The 12,997-nt window shown below is 36.7% G+C and overlaps 1 protein-coding gene across 1 annotated transcript in view; it reads right to left on the bottom strand.

The window, feature by feature from the left end:
* Positions 1–528: 528 nt before the first annotated feature.
* Positions 529–12,997, bottom strand: part of DNAH12 (dynein, axonemal, heavy chain 12) — a gene marked incomplete at its 5' end in the record, with an annotated part of 60,912 nt that continues 48,443 nt past the window's right edge. Inside the window, 13 exons of the mRNA XM_010158372.1 lie at positions 529–636; positions 1,113–1,298; positions 1,717–1,950; positions 2,742–2,879; positions 4,500–4,640; positions 5,164–5,417; positions 5,768–5,918; positions 6,782–6,926; positions 7,931–8,089; positions 9,041–9,181; positions 9,658–9,830; positions 10,779–10,971; positions 11,828–12,020. Of these exons, the coding sequence (XP_010156674.1) occupies positions 529–636; positions 1,113–1,298; positions 1,717–1,950; positions 2,742–2,879; positions 4,500–4,640; positions 5,164–5,417; positions 5,768–5,918; positions 6,782–6,926; positions 7,931–8,089; positions 9,041–9,181; positions 9,658–9,830; positions 10,779–10,971; positions 11,828–12,020 (2,216 nt within the window). The remainder of the gene's footprint in view (positions 637–1,112; positions 1,299–1,716; positions 1,951–2,741; positions 2,880–4,499; positions 4,641–5,163; positions 5,418–5,767; positions 5,919–6,781; positions 6,927–7,930; positions 8,090–9,040; positions 9,182–9,657; positions 9,831–10,778; positions 10,972–11,827; positions 12,021–12,997) is intronic.

Genomic DNA, 12,997 nt, shown 5'->3' with positions numbered 1-12,997 from the left:
AAAGGCATCAGGAAAGGGAAAAAAAGGGGGGAAATTCAAAACAAAAGCATATGAGACAATAAAGAAATAAGAAATATTTCTAACTACAAAAGAAAAAGTTTCATAAACTATAACTGTGCATGTATTAGAGTTTTTAACCCCTCTACCCTACAGGTTAGAAATATGAAGAAAATAAAATGTAATCAAAGATAAAGATCATGAAAGAGAAAGTGAAGTTAAAATAAAAAAAGGAACATAAAAATATCCACATTCTCTTTCTCAAGTGCTTCCTCAGACTCCCTTCTATCATGTATTTTTCTCTTTCTGTTCATTTTGTCACTAGAACGTTTTCCCTGACATCTCTCCTACATTCCGACTTGCCACAAGGAGCAATGGTGCTTGGACTGCAGATATCACTGCAGATAATTACAAGGGAGCAAACTAACTAAATACAATATTTCACACACACAGGGTTTACAGTGTATGATTCACAGGAAAAGTCTTTCTGCAAATGGAATGACTGGTTACATTTAATAAAATCTAACACTCTTACTTGTTAAATCTTTCCATTTCTTGCACCAACACAGTGTTCATACTTTCTTCATATCTCACAGGATATTTACTTAAGCAACCTTCAATGTCAAAATCATTGGGAAGCTGTAAATGACAACATATTTGGAAATCATTCCACATGCACTGGTATGACATTAAAAGTATGCAGCAGTGAAATATTGCATGGTAATATAGATACCATTAACCTTTCTCACTAATATCAATGCAGTATTGAGTAGCTTAATCCAAGTAAAAAAGATGTGTTTAAGAAATGGTTATTTTTTAAAACCACCTAGATTTTTTTGTATCATGAAAAGTTATGAATACATTTCAATTTTATTAATTTTAAACTTGTTTACATGAATGAATCAACTGTTCTTCTTCTACCTATTTAATAAAGCTTCTTTCAACCAAAATATAGCTGTGGTCTGTTACAGCCACACAAGTTCGTACTTTCATATTGCATATTCCTCCCAGAAAGCTTTTCCTCCAACATAAAATCAATTTGACACTGAAGATGCTATTTAAAGAATTTCTGCTTTGTAAAAGGATAAATTGGAGTAATTGGTATAATACAATACCTTGCTGAGAATATCATCTGCAATGTTATAAAGAGTGCTGTCACTGCCTCCAGAAGTTCCCTGACCACCTCCTCCTTGTGTTAAAAGCAGAGATTCAAAGAGGATCTTAGTTTGCTGAAGATCTTTTGAAATATCCACATTTTCATGCAAACCAAACACCTCTGGTTGCTGACTGAAGGGAAGACTCTAGAGCAAAATAAACAATAAACATCTGCATGAGACAAAACTGCATGTTAGGAATCAGATCCAAGGCTTCTTTAAGAAACTGAGTAAAAAACTACACCTGACTTCAGCTGAAGGTGGGTAAGAACCTTAGTAGTAGGTATTTGCAGAAGATACTGCTGGTGATGGAGCCATCACCTCACTTAGAGAGCCATTCCCAAGTAATTCTCGATTCTCTATGCTAGGTCCTCCTATCTACTTACTGATTCTCTCTCCCTCTCAGAAACATTCTAGATCACGGCAAGCATCACACCAGAATGCTAGGCAAGAAGCCAAGCAAATGGTTTAATGTGCTGCAAAACTACTGCAGAGAAGATTTTAAAAACTGCTTTCTTATCACATCATCACTGTAACAGTTCAAAATCCTGTTGCTATTTTTTACCTTAATAAACTCAATATAGTCCTCATATGTGCCTTTTGGTGGAGCATAGTAGTTGCCACTGGGAGAAAAAGTGTAATGAGGCTTTTCAATTATATCTGGATTATAGAAGTCATCCAGTATCGTCAGCAGTAAACGCCTGTCCCAGTCATCTGTCACTCGACCTCCATAGTTGCACTCACCAGTTAGGTAAGACAGGGCTTCAAAAGGAACACGGCTATATTCATTTACGAATAACTGAAACAGAAGACACGAGTAATTCCAGACTGGAAAGACCTGCAGAACTACAGGGTGACCTACAGACTAAAGGGCTAGAAGCTATAGTGCATGCAAAACCGCAGTCTATGAAGTTTTCTCCCTAAGTGTTGAAAACTCAATTTCTGAAATCTTTTTTCAGGTAGAAATTACTGCTTAAAGTAAAGAGTTGTTAGTAGTAAAAGCCTTTATGACTATCCAAATTAGTAAGTCAGCCCGGTCATTCTTGAATTATTTATAAGCGGATAATTTCTCCAGTCTAAACTTGCTAGATGGATGCTTCTCTGTGTCAGAAAGAATACATTTTCTCCCAATCTTCAGAACCCTCTGATCTCTTGCATTAACTTCTTGGTAACTTTTCCAACTGTTCGAACAGTATATATGTATACGAACAATATATATATATGAACAGTATATATGTAAAAAAAAATTCCTCCTCTTAACCACAAAACCCACCATAACAGGTGACTGTCACTGACATAGTGTTACTTAAAGCACAGTGAGTTCTTATATGTGGCAATTTTAACTCTTATATACACTCATTATATTCCACACCTCTGTATGAATCTAAATCTCATAAAGAATAATTTTTAATTTTATTTCATTTGTAATTTTGAAAATCTTCGTAATCGGATTGACATTCCTTGCCTCAGTAGTTGAAAAGAGGTCATGAAAATCCACGAACAATTGATGTAATTTAAGAGTATTGATCCTCTTGACTATCAGCTATGCTTTGCAAGTTCAGAATTAAAGGTAGCAAGAGATGATTTTACCTGCAGCTGTCTGATACTGATTTGTAAGTCTGATTCATTAAATCCATAGGGTATATTCCAACCAAGAGGCCCAAATTTTCTTCTCTCCTGAACGAGAGCATGGAAAAAACAAACTCCAAAGAGCAGTTTCTCCCATTCCTTTAAGAAAAAAAAAAAAATTATTAACTAGCCTAACATGCTAGTCTGTAACTTGTGGAGAAAACACACCATTGGATGACCACTCTCCATCCAGGGTACAAACACAGGCAGCTATTAGGTGTGCTGTGGTTATGGGAACAAATATGCCCAAAATTGCCACATATGCAAGCACATTTAGCCAGTTCCTCAAGTACTGTACACAAGATTTTAATCTTCAGCCATGTAAAGGGCAGCTGACTTCATGAGAACTCGGTGCTGCGCCGACATTGCTCCCTGCCCAGCTATCCTAGCCAGAACCCGGGGGGGCTGGGGCCGGAAACTGAGGCTGGCAATTATTAGGGTTAGGGTTAGGGTCTGGAGAACGGTAAATCTCACAGGTCCCTGGATAATTGGGATTGCAGAGGCCTGCCAAGAGGAGCACGGCGCTGCACCGACATTGCTCCCTGCCCAGCTTTCCTACCCAGAACCTGGGGGGGCCAGGGCCGGAAACAGCAGCCGGCAATTATTAGGGTTAGGGTTAGGGTCCGGAGAACGGTAAATCCCAGAGGTCCCGGGCTAAGTGGGATTGCAGAGGCCTGCCAAGAGGAGCACGGCGCTGCACTGACATTGCTCCCTGCCCAGCTTTCCGACCCAGAACCCGGGGGGGCCAGAACCAGAAACTGGAGCCAGCAATTATTAGGGTTCGGGTTAGGGTTAGGGTCCGGAGAACGGTAAATCCCAGAGGTCCCGGGCTAAGTGGGATTGCAGAGGCCTGCCAAGAGGAGCACGGCGCTGCACTGACATTGCTCCCTGCCCAGCTTTCCTACCCAGAACCCGGGGGGGCCAGAACCAGAAACTGGAGCCAGAGAGGCCTGCCAAGAGGAGCACGGCGCTGCACTGACATTGCTCCCTGCCCAGCTTTCCTACCCAGAACCCGGGGGGGCCAGAACCAGAAACTGGAGCCAGCAATTATTAGGGTTCGGGTTAGGGTTAGGGTCCAGAGAGCCGTAAATTATTTTAATCCATGCCCATGGCAGGGGGGTTGGAAGTAGATGATCTTTATGGTCCCTTCCAACACTAACCATTCTATGATTCTATGAACTCAAACTGCACCAGATACTTATTTCTAAAGCTCGTTAGACAAACAACATACAGATGTATTGTTTAATGCAAGTTCTTAGATGCACCCACCTATACCTATGTATATTATTATCATAGTCATATCTCTGAGCAATCCCACTGTTTTTTCTCTTCCTTCACAGGTAATGATTAGTTAAGCAGTTCATCACTTATCAGTAACTTACGAGCCTGCAGTACTGTTCTGGTAGCAAGGAAAGATCTCAGTTCTTACTATCTTAGTAACGACAGGTATGCCCTAAAGAATGCTCAGAGTTTATGTACATTGTGTTGATGTGTGTGTGATACAGACGTCATTTAAGAAAGCGTAAGAACCCATTTTAATTACTGACACACAAAATTACCTGGCAGAGTAATTCTCAACTAAACACCCTTACCATTGCAAAAACTAAATTCACAACTATAGTAAAAATTTTAGCTTATAATATTCAGTGGACAAAAAGCAGCATGTCTGTGCATAAAAACCAAGGAAAGAATAAAACTGTTAAGAGACAGGCACGTTACCAGTTCCTTATCGGGACATCCAGAGAAGAACGCAGGATCAGAGATAGGATCAGAAAGAAATGACTGAAGTAGGTTTAACCGGAGACCAGTAGGAGGTTCATTTGTCATCTTTACTCCATTCTGCAGAATGGTCACTGGAAACTAGAAATAAAAAGTAGCAAAACTGCATTCAGAAGTGTGGAAGAGATACTATATTATTACGGTGTTTGTTATATAAGCAATTATCTGTGAGAAAATACATTTTAAACAGGAACAGCTTTTAAAATAAAGTCTCAAAGGCATAAAGAAAGTGATACCTTGCTGTATAAACTTATATTTTAAAATGTTTTCTTGGTATTCAACACCTTATAAACAAAATGGAAAATCCAATATTTTATTTTATGTGAAACAAAATCTCGGAGACAGCAGAACAACTCTTTAATTATATATGCTGCTAGAACGCTGCTCCATTCAGTAGTACACAAAACATCACACATGACAATATTGAAGTATTACAAAAGAAGCTTGATATTACTACGTTTATAATTAGTTAAATGCCCTTTCTTGATTAAATTATCTCTTCAAAAGCCTCATTGTATTTCAGAGAAGTTCTGTTCAGCTTATTCAGGGATATGATTATTACCTAAAGATGTCATCAGCTTTGCCTTTCCCCAAATACATATACCTTTGATGAAGGGTAACTAGTGAGCCAAAGTCTGAAGACTGGATGACATTTTTCGCTGTTAAATTCTTCACATATTTTCTCCAGCATTGGCATCCAGGAGACAGCTAAATGACAATTTTGTAGACAAACCCAGGTTCCTTCTTCCATGCCTTTCTGAATCATTTTTGTAGCTATAGGTCCTTGTCCTTGTCCTAATGAGATGGACTGAAACTTATCTCCAACCATGTCTCTGTCACTTGCCAACTTCAGGAGGCCTTGAAAAGAAAACATAAAGTTTTAGCATTTTTTCATTCAAAAGAAGTTACATCAGGAAAAAAGAAAAATTAAAATGCTTATTACAAATTTTTTTAAAAATACATTAAAATGGTATAGCTTTGACGTAGAGTAAAAAATTTGTTCCGTTTAAAATACCACTCCCATTTTTAGTGAGCCTAGTGCTCACTAAAACGTTACCAGTGCTCAATTTCACCAGTGCGACATTATGCACTCAAACCTACTTGCATGTAGTGCACAATAATCCGCATTGTGTACTGAAGGGCAATCTGCAGTCCCTAATCTGGAAAGCTGTACTACACCTTTGTTTTCTGCTTCTGTGTATACTTACTAGACATGGGATCTGCTCCTGGAGACAGCACAAATATTAAAGGGATTGTAGAATTTGAATCTAAGTAACTTTTTGTTAAATCAAAAGGAGGTGGCTCTACAAATTTCTTTCCCAGTTTATCAGTTACAAATGTTGTTATAGCTGGACCAATCTAGTAAAAAAGTAAATAGAAACCATTAACATAAATTAAACGTAACTGCATATTTGACAACCTCTGTTATGTACCGTATATAAGCAAAAATTCCTGAGCCTGCAGGCACCTCTCTGATTTGCATGGATTTGAGACTAGTCTTACAGAATGCTTCAGAAGCAAAGGTTTCCCCTCTTGCTGACATTCCCCTCTCTTCTATTTTTTTTTCCTTACATATTCTGAATACACAAACCAAATATTTTCGGTTTTCTAAAATACAAAATAACATACCTCATATAAACAATATTAATTTACATTAAGACTTTCATTCAGGCTTTACCTGATATGGAGGATCAGCACATTCCTCCTTAGTAAATATTATTGTAATTATTTTTTATTAATTCTAAGGAGAATTTGCAATATTTACTTTAAAGCCTAGCATTGACTGTTCCTAAAGCACAGATAGTATGATTTGCTAAGTGCCCCAATGGCAGAATGTGATAAAGTTCACCTTGGGTGTTCAAATCAACACATCTGATTTCTCTTTGCCAAGAAATCCTTGGAACTAGATACTCTGTGTATTCATTCAGGCCAAAACCTCCTGCTCTGAAGTACACCGGGTGCACCAGCAAACAGACTAAACAAGAACAAGCACTTAAGAACATTAGAACAACAAGTATACTCTGAAAGATGCATTAAATCACATTGGACAAAAGATCTCAGATCATGCCTGTGGTGTTTGTATTGCTCAACTGAAAAATAAGAATAGCATTTATTTTCTTAGTAAAATATGATGAAGAACAGATCAGTTATTTTAACAACCAGTCAAACTGTGCTGCAAGACATGGAACAGCCTACAAACACCTAATAACAGATCTGTTTACCTTGTCTGGCCTTAAGCACCGAAGAATTATAATCTTCTGTAACTCATTTAATGTATTATTCAATTGCTCTGGTAATGGAAAGCTTTGTGGCTCTTTGCTGTCATAAATTTTTTGCCATTCACCTATATTTTCAGAGATGTGACTCCTAGAGGAAAAAGACACAATTACTATCAACCCCGAGAGTCTGTTTTTTGACCTGTATCAAAATCCAATTACACTGTATAGTCATACAAGCCACTCCACATCTACATCAGCAAACAATCCTACAGTTGAGCTTCTCCATGCTGAAGAGTGACAAATCTTTTCCCACCATGCTGTTGCAGACATAGAGGACTCCATCCGAAAGGTTCTGGGTTACCAGTAAGTTCTGCCGATTCCCCCAGTCAGCACTGCTTGGATCTTCATAGGTCCGGGTGTATTTTCTCGCTGTCCTATTTCAGGAAAACTCCACTCTTCAACTGAAGAAAATTACCAGGAAATTCAACCAGCGAAAACATTTTATTTTCCTTCCCGCAACATAGAGAGTTCATCTTCTGCAACGGGTCAGCTCTCAGACTATTTAAAGGCTGGATCAGCATCCACATTGCTAGTAAAACTCCAAAGGGGGAGAAACACAAAACAGCCCCAAAAAATTTCTTCTAATGGAGTAGTGTATCTGCAGGCAGATCCAAATCCTCCAAATATTTGGACTTCTCAGCTATTTATATGCAAGACTTGTACACCCATGCTGGTTCTGGAATTTAGGGTTAAATTATATCTAAATCCAGGGTGAAATTGTCCTGATTTCAGGAGATAAGATTTTCCCAGGAAAATTCCTCTCCCAGCACTGCAGTGGAATTTTGCTACATATTCTTCCTTTCGCCTCCACTGACCCCCTTGAAACACTGCTTCTCTACTGCGGAGACACTCCAAAAGAAAAGTTTCTTTAGGAAATGCCTCAAATAATTTAGGAAAATAGTTTAATTATATAATATTATAAACAGTGATCTGACTGTTTGACTTAAATAATTGTGAAGCAAACCTAATGATGAAAAAACTGGGCTGTTTTTGCCACGTTGTTATTCTGGCATTGGTTTGGAAAATGTACAGGAAACATTTCTGTCAGCATGTTACAGAAGCTTTGGTCAAAACCAATTAATTTTACTATACCTCAGTCCTTTCAAAGCTGGGATTTCACTTGCACGACATAATTCATCCCAGCTCTTATCTGGTAGCCAAGATGGATCTGGATTCTTGTACTTATTCTTAAGATCCACACCCCCAGTTAGTAAGAACATAAATTCTTGATGTTCTATTTCATTTTTAGCCCTATATTAAAAAAAAAAAAAAAAGATGGATAATATGCAGTTATTGAGATACAATTTTACATAATATAAAGAGTTATTTAACATGAATGACACTTCACTGCCATTTAGTAATACTTCTGCAGTAACAGCTGAGACCAGATCTCAGTATTCTACATAGTTAAAAAACTGTATGGAAAAAATGACTGATTAAGACTATAGTAAAGGTTTCAAGAAGTAAATGGTATACAGCTGCTTATTTGTTTTTAAAAAGTGCAATTATTCTTGATTTTTAAAGGCTTTACAGAAAACAACTGGTTCTGGGAATATAGTAGCCTTACAAATTGGGGGTGGACCAGAAGAATGGTACACAAGGGTGCACATTGTAACTAAGTATGCACGTTATGGTCATGATTGTGCAATTTTGAACTTATCTTTCACAATGTACTCACACAAAATGATAAAAAACCCAGGAAGATGAAACTAAAAAGCTGGTGGAAGAGAGAAGAATGCAACTGAAATCTCATGATGTATGCAAAAGGATACAAGAGAAAGAAGAGAGAAAATGAAAAACAAAGACAAAAGCCTAGAATTTGTTGGGATGGCACATCACTGTCTTAGATTTCTTTCTAAAACATTTTCTGAAATAATAGAAATTGGTCTGTACATAAGGATGCTACATAGCTCTGCTCAGGTCCTTTAAAGGGAGGCAAAAATGCATCATTGACAAAACCACTGATTTGCATGAGTAGAGGAATATTCTTTTCATAACGTGTCCACTAGTAGTGATAGAGGCACTCACACCCTCTTTCACTTGTAAATATTACCAGTATTAGAAAACCCACAACATTCACGATCTTACTACACAGGCGTCGTTATCAATATGCACAAGAACATGCTATCCCATCAATACTTTCTTCCATAATAAGAAAATAATTATTTCTGTTATGAAGAGACTTCATAAAAATGAGCTTACCTGAGAAGATTACAGCACAGCAAAAACGAGAAGAGCAGCTTGTCCTTTTCAAACAGTGACCGACACACATTGCAATACAAATTGTATGTGAAGTGGTCGTTTAGATATCGAAGTCGCTTCTCCAAAATTTTGGATTTGTTACTAAAAAGAAAAGAAGTGAGAAACTGAGATTTGAAAGTGAGTAACATAAATCAGTGAAGAAATGTAAATCTATCTGGGGTTGTAGAGGAACGATATTAGACCCACATGCTCCACAAGGATCTTAGATGCACATTTCCCCAAAATTTCAATTACACTCAATGTTTTACCGCTCTTTTAAAAGTCCCAAGAAAAATAATGAGATTAAATCAATTTGCTACAGTTAAGTGATGACACTACGTGTTCAGTACCTTTTGGCAAGTCACATTCTTAAAAATAATGAAATAAAGCACATGCTTACAGTCCTGATTTTGTCAAACAGTAACTAAAAAGAGCATTTACTTCATTAACAAATCATTTTTTGTTTCCAAAGCCTGCATTTAAGCAGGGGTAAGAGGCAAATGGTTCTAAAATGAGGAGAACTGTTCATATGAAAGGAATGAAACCACCTTATTTTACAGCAGAAAGACTGTATTTACCTGTCATGAATAGAGTTGAGGAAGAGGTTAACAAACCAGGTAAGGGAGTACTGGTACATGGGATCAATGTTTGCCAAGTCTGCAATACTGAAGAACAGCACCGATGAATGCTTTGCAATAGGTCGATAGCCTTCTCGAGATTCAGCTATTTTAAGTTCCGTCTTCTCTGCAATCTAAATATCAGTAGTAGCAGATAAAGATTTCAGTATTCTTTGCACAAAAATATTACTACTTAAATAACGTTATTAAAATAGTTCTATACAGCACTTACAGAGTAAGACAATTTTTATGTTCCAGAAGGCACAATCACAGGAGGTAGTGACTACTGTAAATAAAATAAGTACTTGCCCCCAACACAGTACTGCCTGATCTGTTTACCTATACTACAGGATGCAATAATCAAAACTAAGACCAAAGGAGGCACAACAGTTTCAATACATCATTTAGCATCAAAAGTACCAATCTATCTCTGCCATGTTAAAAAATACGACTGATTTCAGACTGGTTATGTATTTAAGCTCTATTGTAAATCATATAAAACAATACTTTGAATATAAACAGGTTTTTCAAAATTTCAGCATTAAACAAATTCTCAGATTATATTTGATAGTCATTAACAAAGAGAAGGCCAACATCAGCTTAAAGAAAATACTAAGATTTGATTCTGTTAAGTCTATAGTAATTAAAAAAAAAATTTGTAAAAAGTCTTTAATCACTAACCAATATTATTTAGCTCTCATTGAATCCAGCTGGTATTTTATGCATTAAGTGTAACTGAAGAAGCTGTGCTTGTGTACCTGTATTAGACACCCAGATTATTACTGTCTCCCTCAATATTTTTGTTGGTTTAAAAAATGAGTTCCTTCTTTTATCATACCATGTTACCATAACTTCTGAATTTATTACTTTTCACTCAGTCTTTATAGATAGATACACAGTCTGTAAAAAAAGACTACCAGTGAAGATTCTAGAATGAATGTGATTTTATTTCTCTTCACATTGCACAAGCACAGAATTTCCTCCTTGTGTTTTGCATCTAATTCTCAGTCTTTCTGCTAGCTGCAGATTTTTACATTAATTTCTAAGTACTGCTAAGGAAAGCACACATACACATTCCTCACCTGCTGCTTTTTTGTGATCTCATTAGCTGTTATTTTAGCAGAATCCAAGACCTCGATAGCAGTCTCATCCTCCAGAATATTCCCTTCAGAGGAATGTAAGGTTTCTAAAATTTTCTTCTCAATTTCTTTTAGATGCTTTTTATTGGCTGCAGACTGAAGGATGAGAGTATTTCTTTCCTCTTCTAATTCTGGTCTAATGAAGAAAAACACATACAACAAAACAAGTCAATGCTCATCATCTGTTGACTGTAAAGGCATGAAGGTGACTCCAGCTTCCTACAATAAATATTTGTGACTATTCCCTTCAGTTTAACTAGGTTGTTACTGTTCAGCTTATACTTGTAATTCTGACTATAGATTTCTTTGCATAACTTCGGTATTTGGAAATGATGGTCTAAACTTTAACATCTTATCATTCTGCAAATGTCAGCGCATCCTAGTTTTCCTTTATTTTATCTCTGCTGCCTGAAAAACCACTAAGTGATATGTGGAATAAGTTTACTGCTGGAAGTATTTTTTAGCAAACAGAGTTTATCCTGATTTCATAAATATTTCCATACAGCCCAGATACTACTTATCTGAACACTCAGAGAGGTACAGAGAAGACCCATAACCAATATCAGAGGTACTGTGCATTTATTTCATACAAAATTAAAACTAAATCCTCCTAATTCTGCATCCTTGTCTGGCAGCTCAGTCACACTGCAAAAAATCACAATAATGATTTAAACTTCAAATAACATTTACATAGTTTTCTAACATTCAAGGAATATTTCAGGAGAAAATTGCCATGAAAAAACAATGATTTTACATCTACTATTTTAATTAACATGAGGACATAATTAACACAATAAACATGATAACCTGTTTCCCTAACAAACCTTTTAAATATGCAAACTAGAAAAAAAAGATTAAATTTTAAAAAATCTGTTACTGAGCAACATTCACCCCATGTAACATTCAATGTGCATTACAATAAATTAATCTAATTTCCTTGGAATTACACCATAAAAAACTGTAATGGCTATTTGCCATAAAGAGGGACTTACCTCTCTTTTGCTACAACAATACCTAGCAATTGGTCTTCAAGTCCCTCTGGTGTTATCATGAAATTGAGTAAAGAAACTTTTGTAGCAAGTTCAGGCATGTAATGTGGATTTCTCAGTTTTGTGGTAATAAAAAATCTGAAATCATTGGAATACTCAATAACGTTCTCACCAAGCCTGATACACTCTATGCCTCCTGAATGTAAGACAAGAAAAGTTAAGAAAACCATTATCTACTCCAATTACTTACAGAAAAAAAAAATTACTTCTGTGATTAAATAAAAGCAAATTTCTTGTCAATGAGAAATTTCCTATGAATAAATAAATACATAATAGGTAAATAAATAAATATGATATTGTGAAAAATTCTCATAGACTTTAGCAAGACCACATTTTACGCTTAGTAGATGAAACTGAGTTAATCCAATTACTACTGTATTTTCAGTGTTCATATACAATACTGGAGATAGTAACACAGAACTGTGGAATTATTCTCAAATATAATATTGTTCTGGACCAATTCTTCCTTCAATTACTTGTGTGAAACAGGCAACTCAAAAAATAAACCCCAAAAAAGTATTCGAGCTTTTCTTTCTTTTTTTTTTTTAATATGAATGTGAAAACCAGTAAAGATGAACTATGTATGAAGGAAGGAAAACATGTGTTTATCTGAATTTTTCTGTGTTTTTCCAGGAGGAAAAGGAAGTAAAGTTACAAACCAAATTCTTAGCTACTTAGCAAGTTTCAGAGAAACACAGGAAAAATGTGCCTTAAGCAAGATGCCTTGACAGCTTTTCTTGATTTGTGCAAAATTTACTAAATATTAGTAGTAGACTAAAACATATGAAAGAGAACAACGAAAACATAATTTCACGACCATCTTCCCTTTGTGGAGTCAAGTGTCTTTATTTAGTCTCCTAGAGTGACATGGTCTAGACAGGCTGGGTTGATGGGATGAAGTCACTGTATGAGGTTGGACAAGGCCAAAGCTGGGTCCTGCATTTGGGTCACAACAACCCCCTGCAACGCTCCAGGCCTGGGGACAAGTGGCTGGAAAGCTGCCCAGTGGAAAAGGACCTGGGTGTGTTGGGTGACAGCGGCTGGATATGAGCCAGCGTGTGTCAAGGTGGCCAAGAAAGCCAACAGCACCCTGGCCTGCATCAGGAACAGTGG

This window comes from Eurypyga helias, unplaced genomic scaffold (assembly GCF_000690775.1).
Source record: "Eurypyga helias isolate BGI_N326 unplaced genomic scaffold, ASM69077v1 scaffold13999, whole genome shotgun sequence".
Classification (NCBI taxonomy): domain Eukaryota; kingdom Metazoa; phylum Chordata; class Aves; order Eurypygiformes; family Eurypygidae; genus Eurypyga; species Eurypyga helias.
Note: the sequence above shows the minus strand (reverse complement) of the source record. Positions and strands in the feature narration are given on the sequence as shown.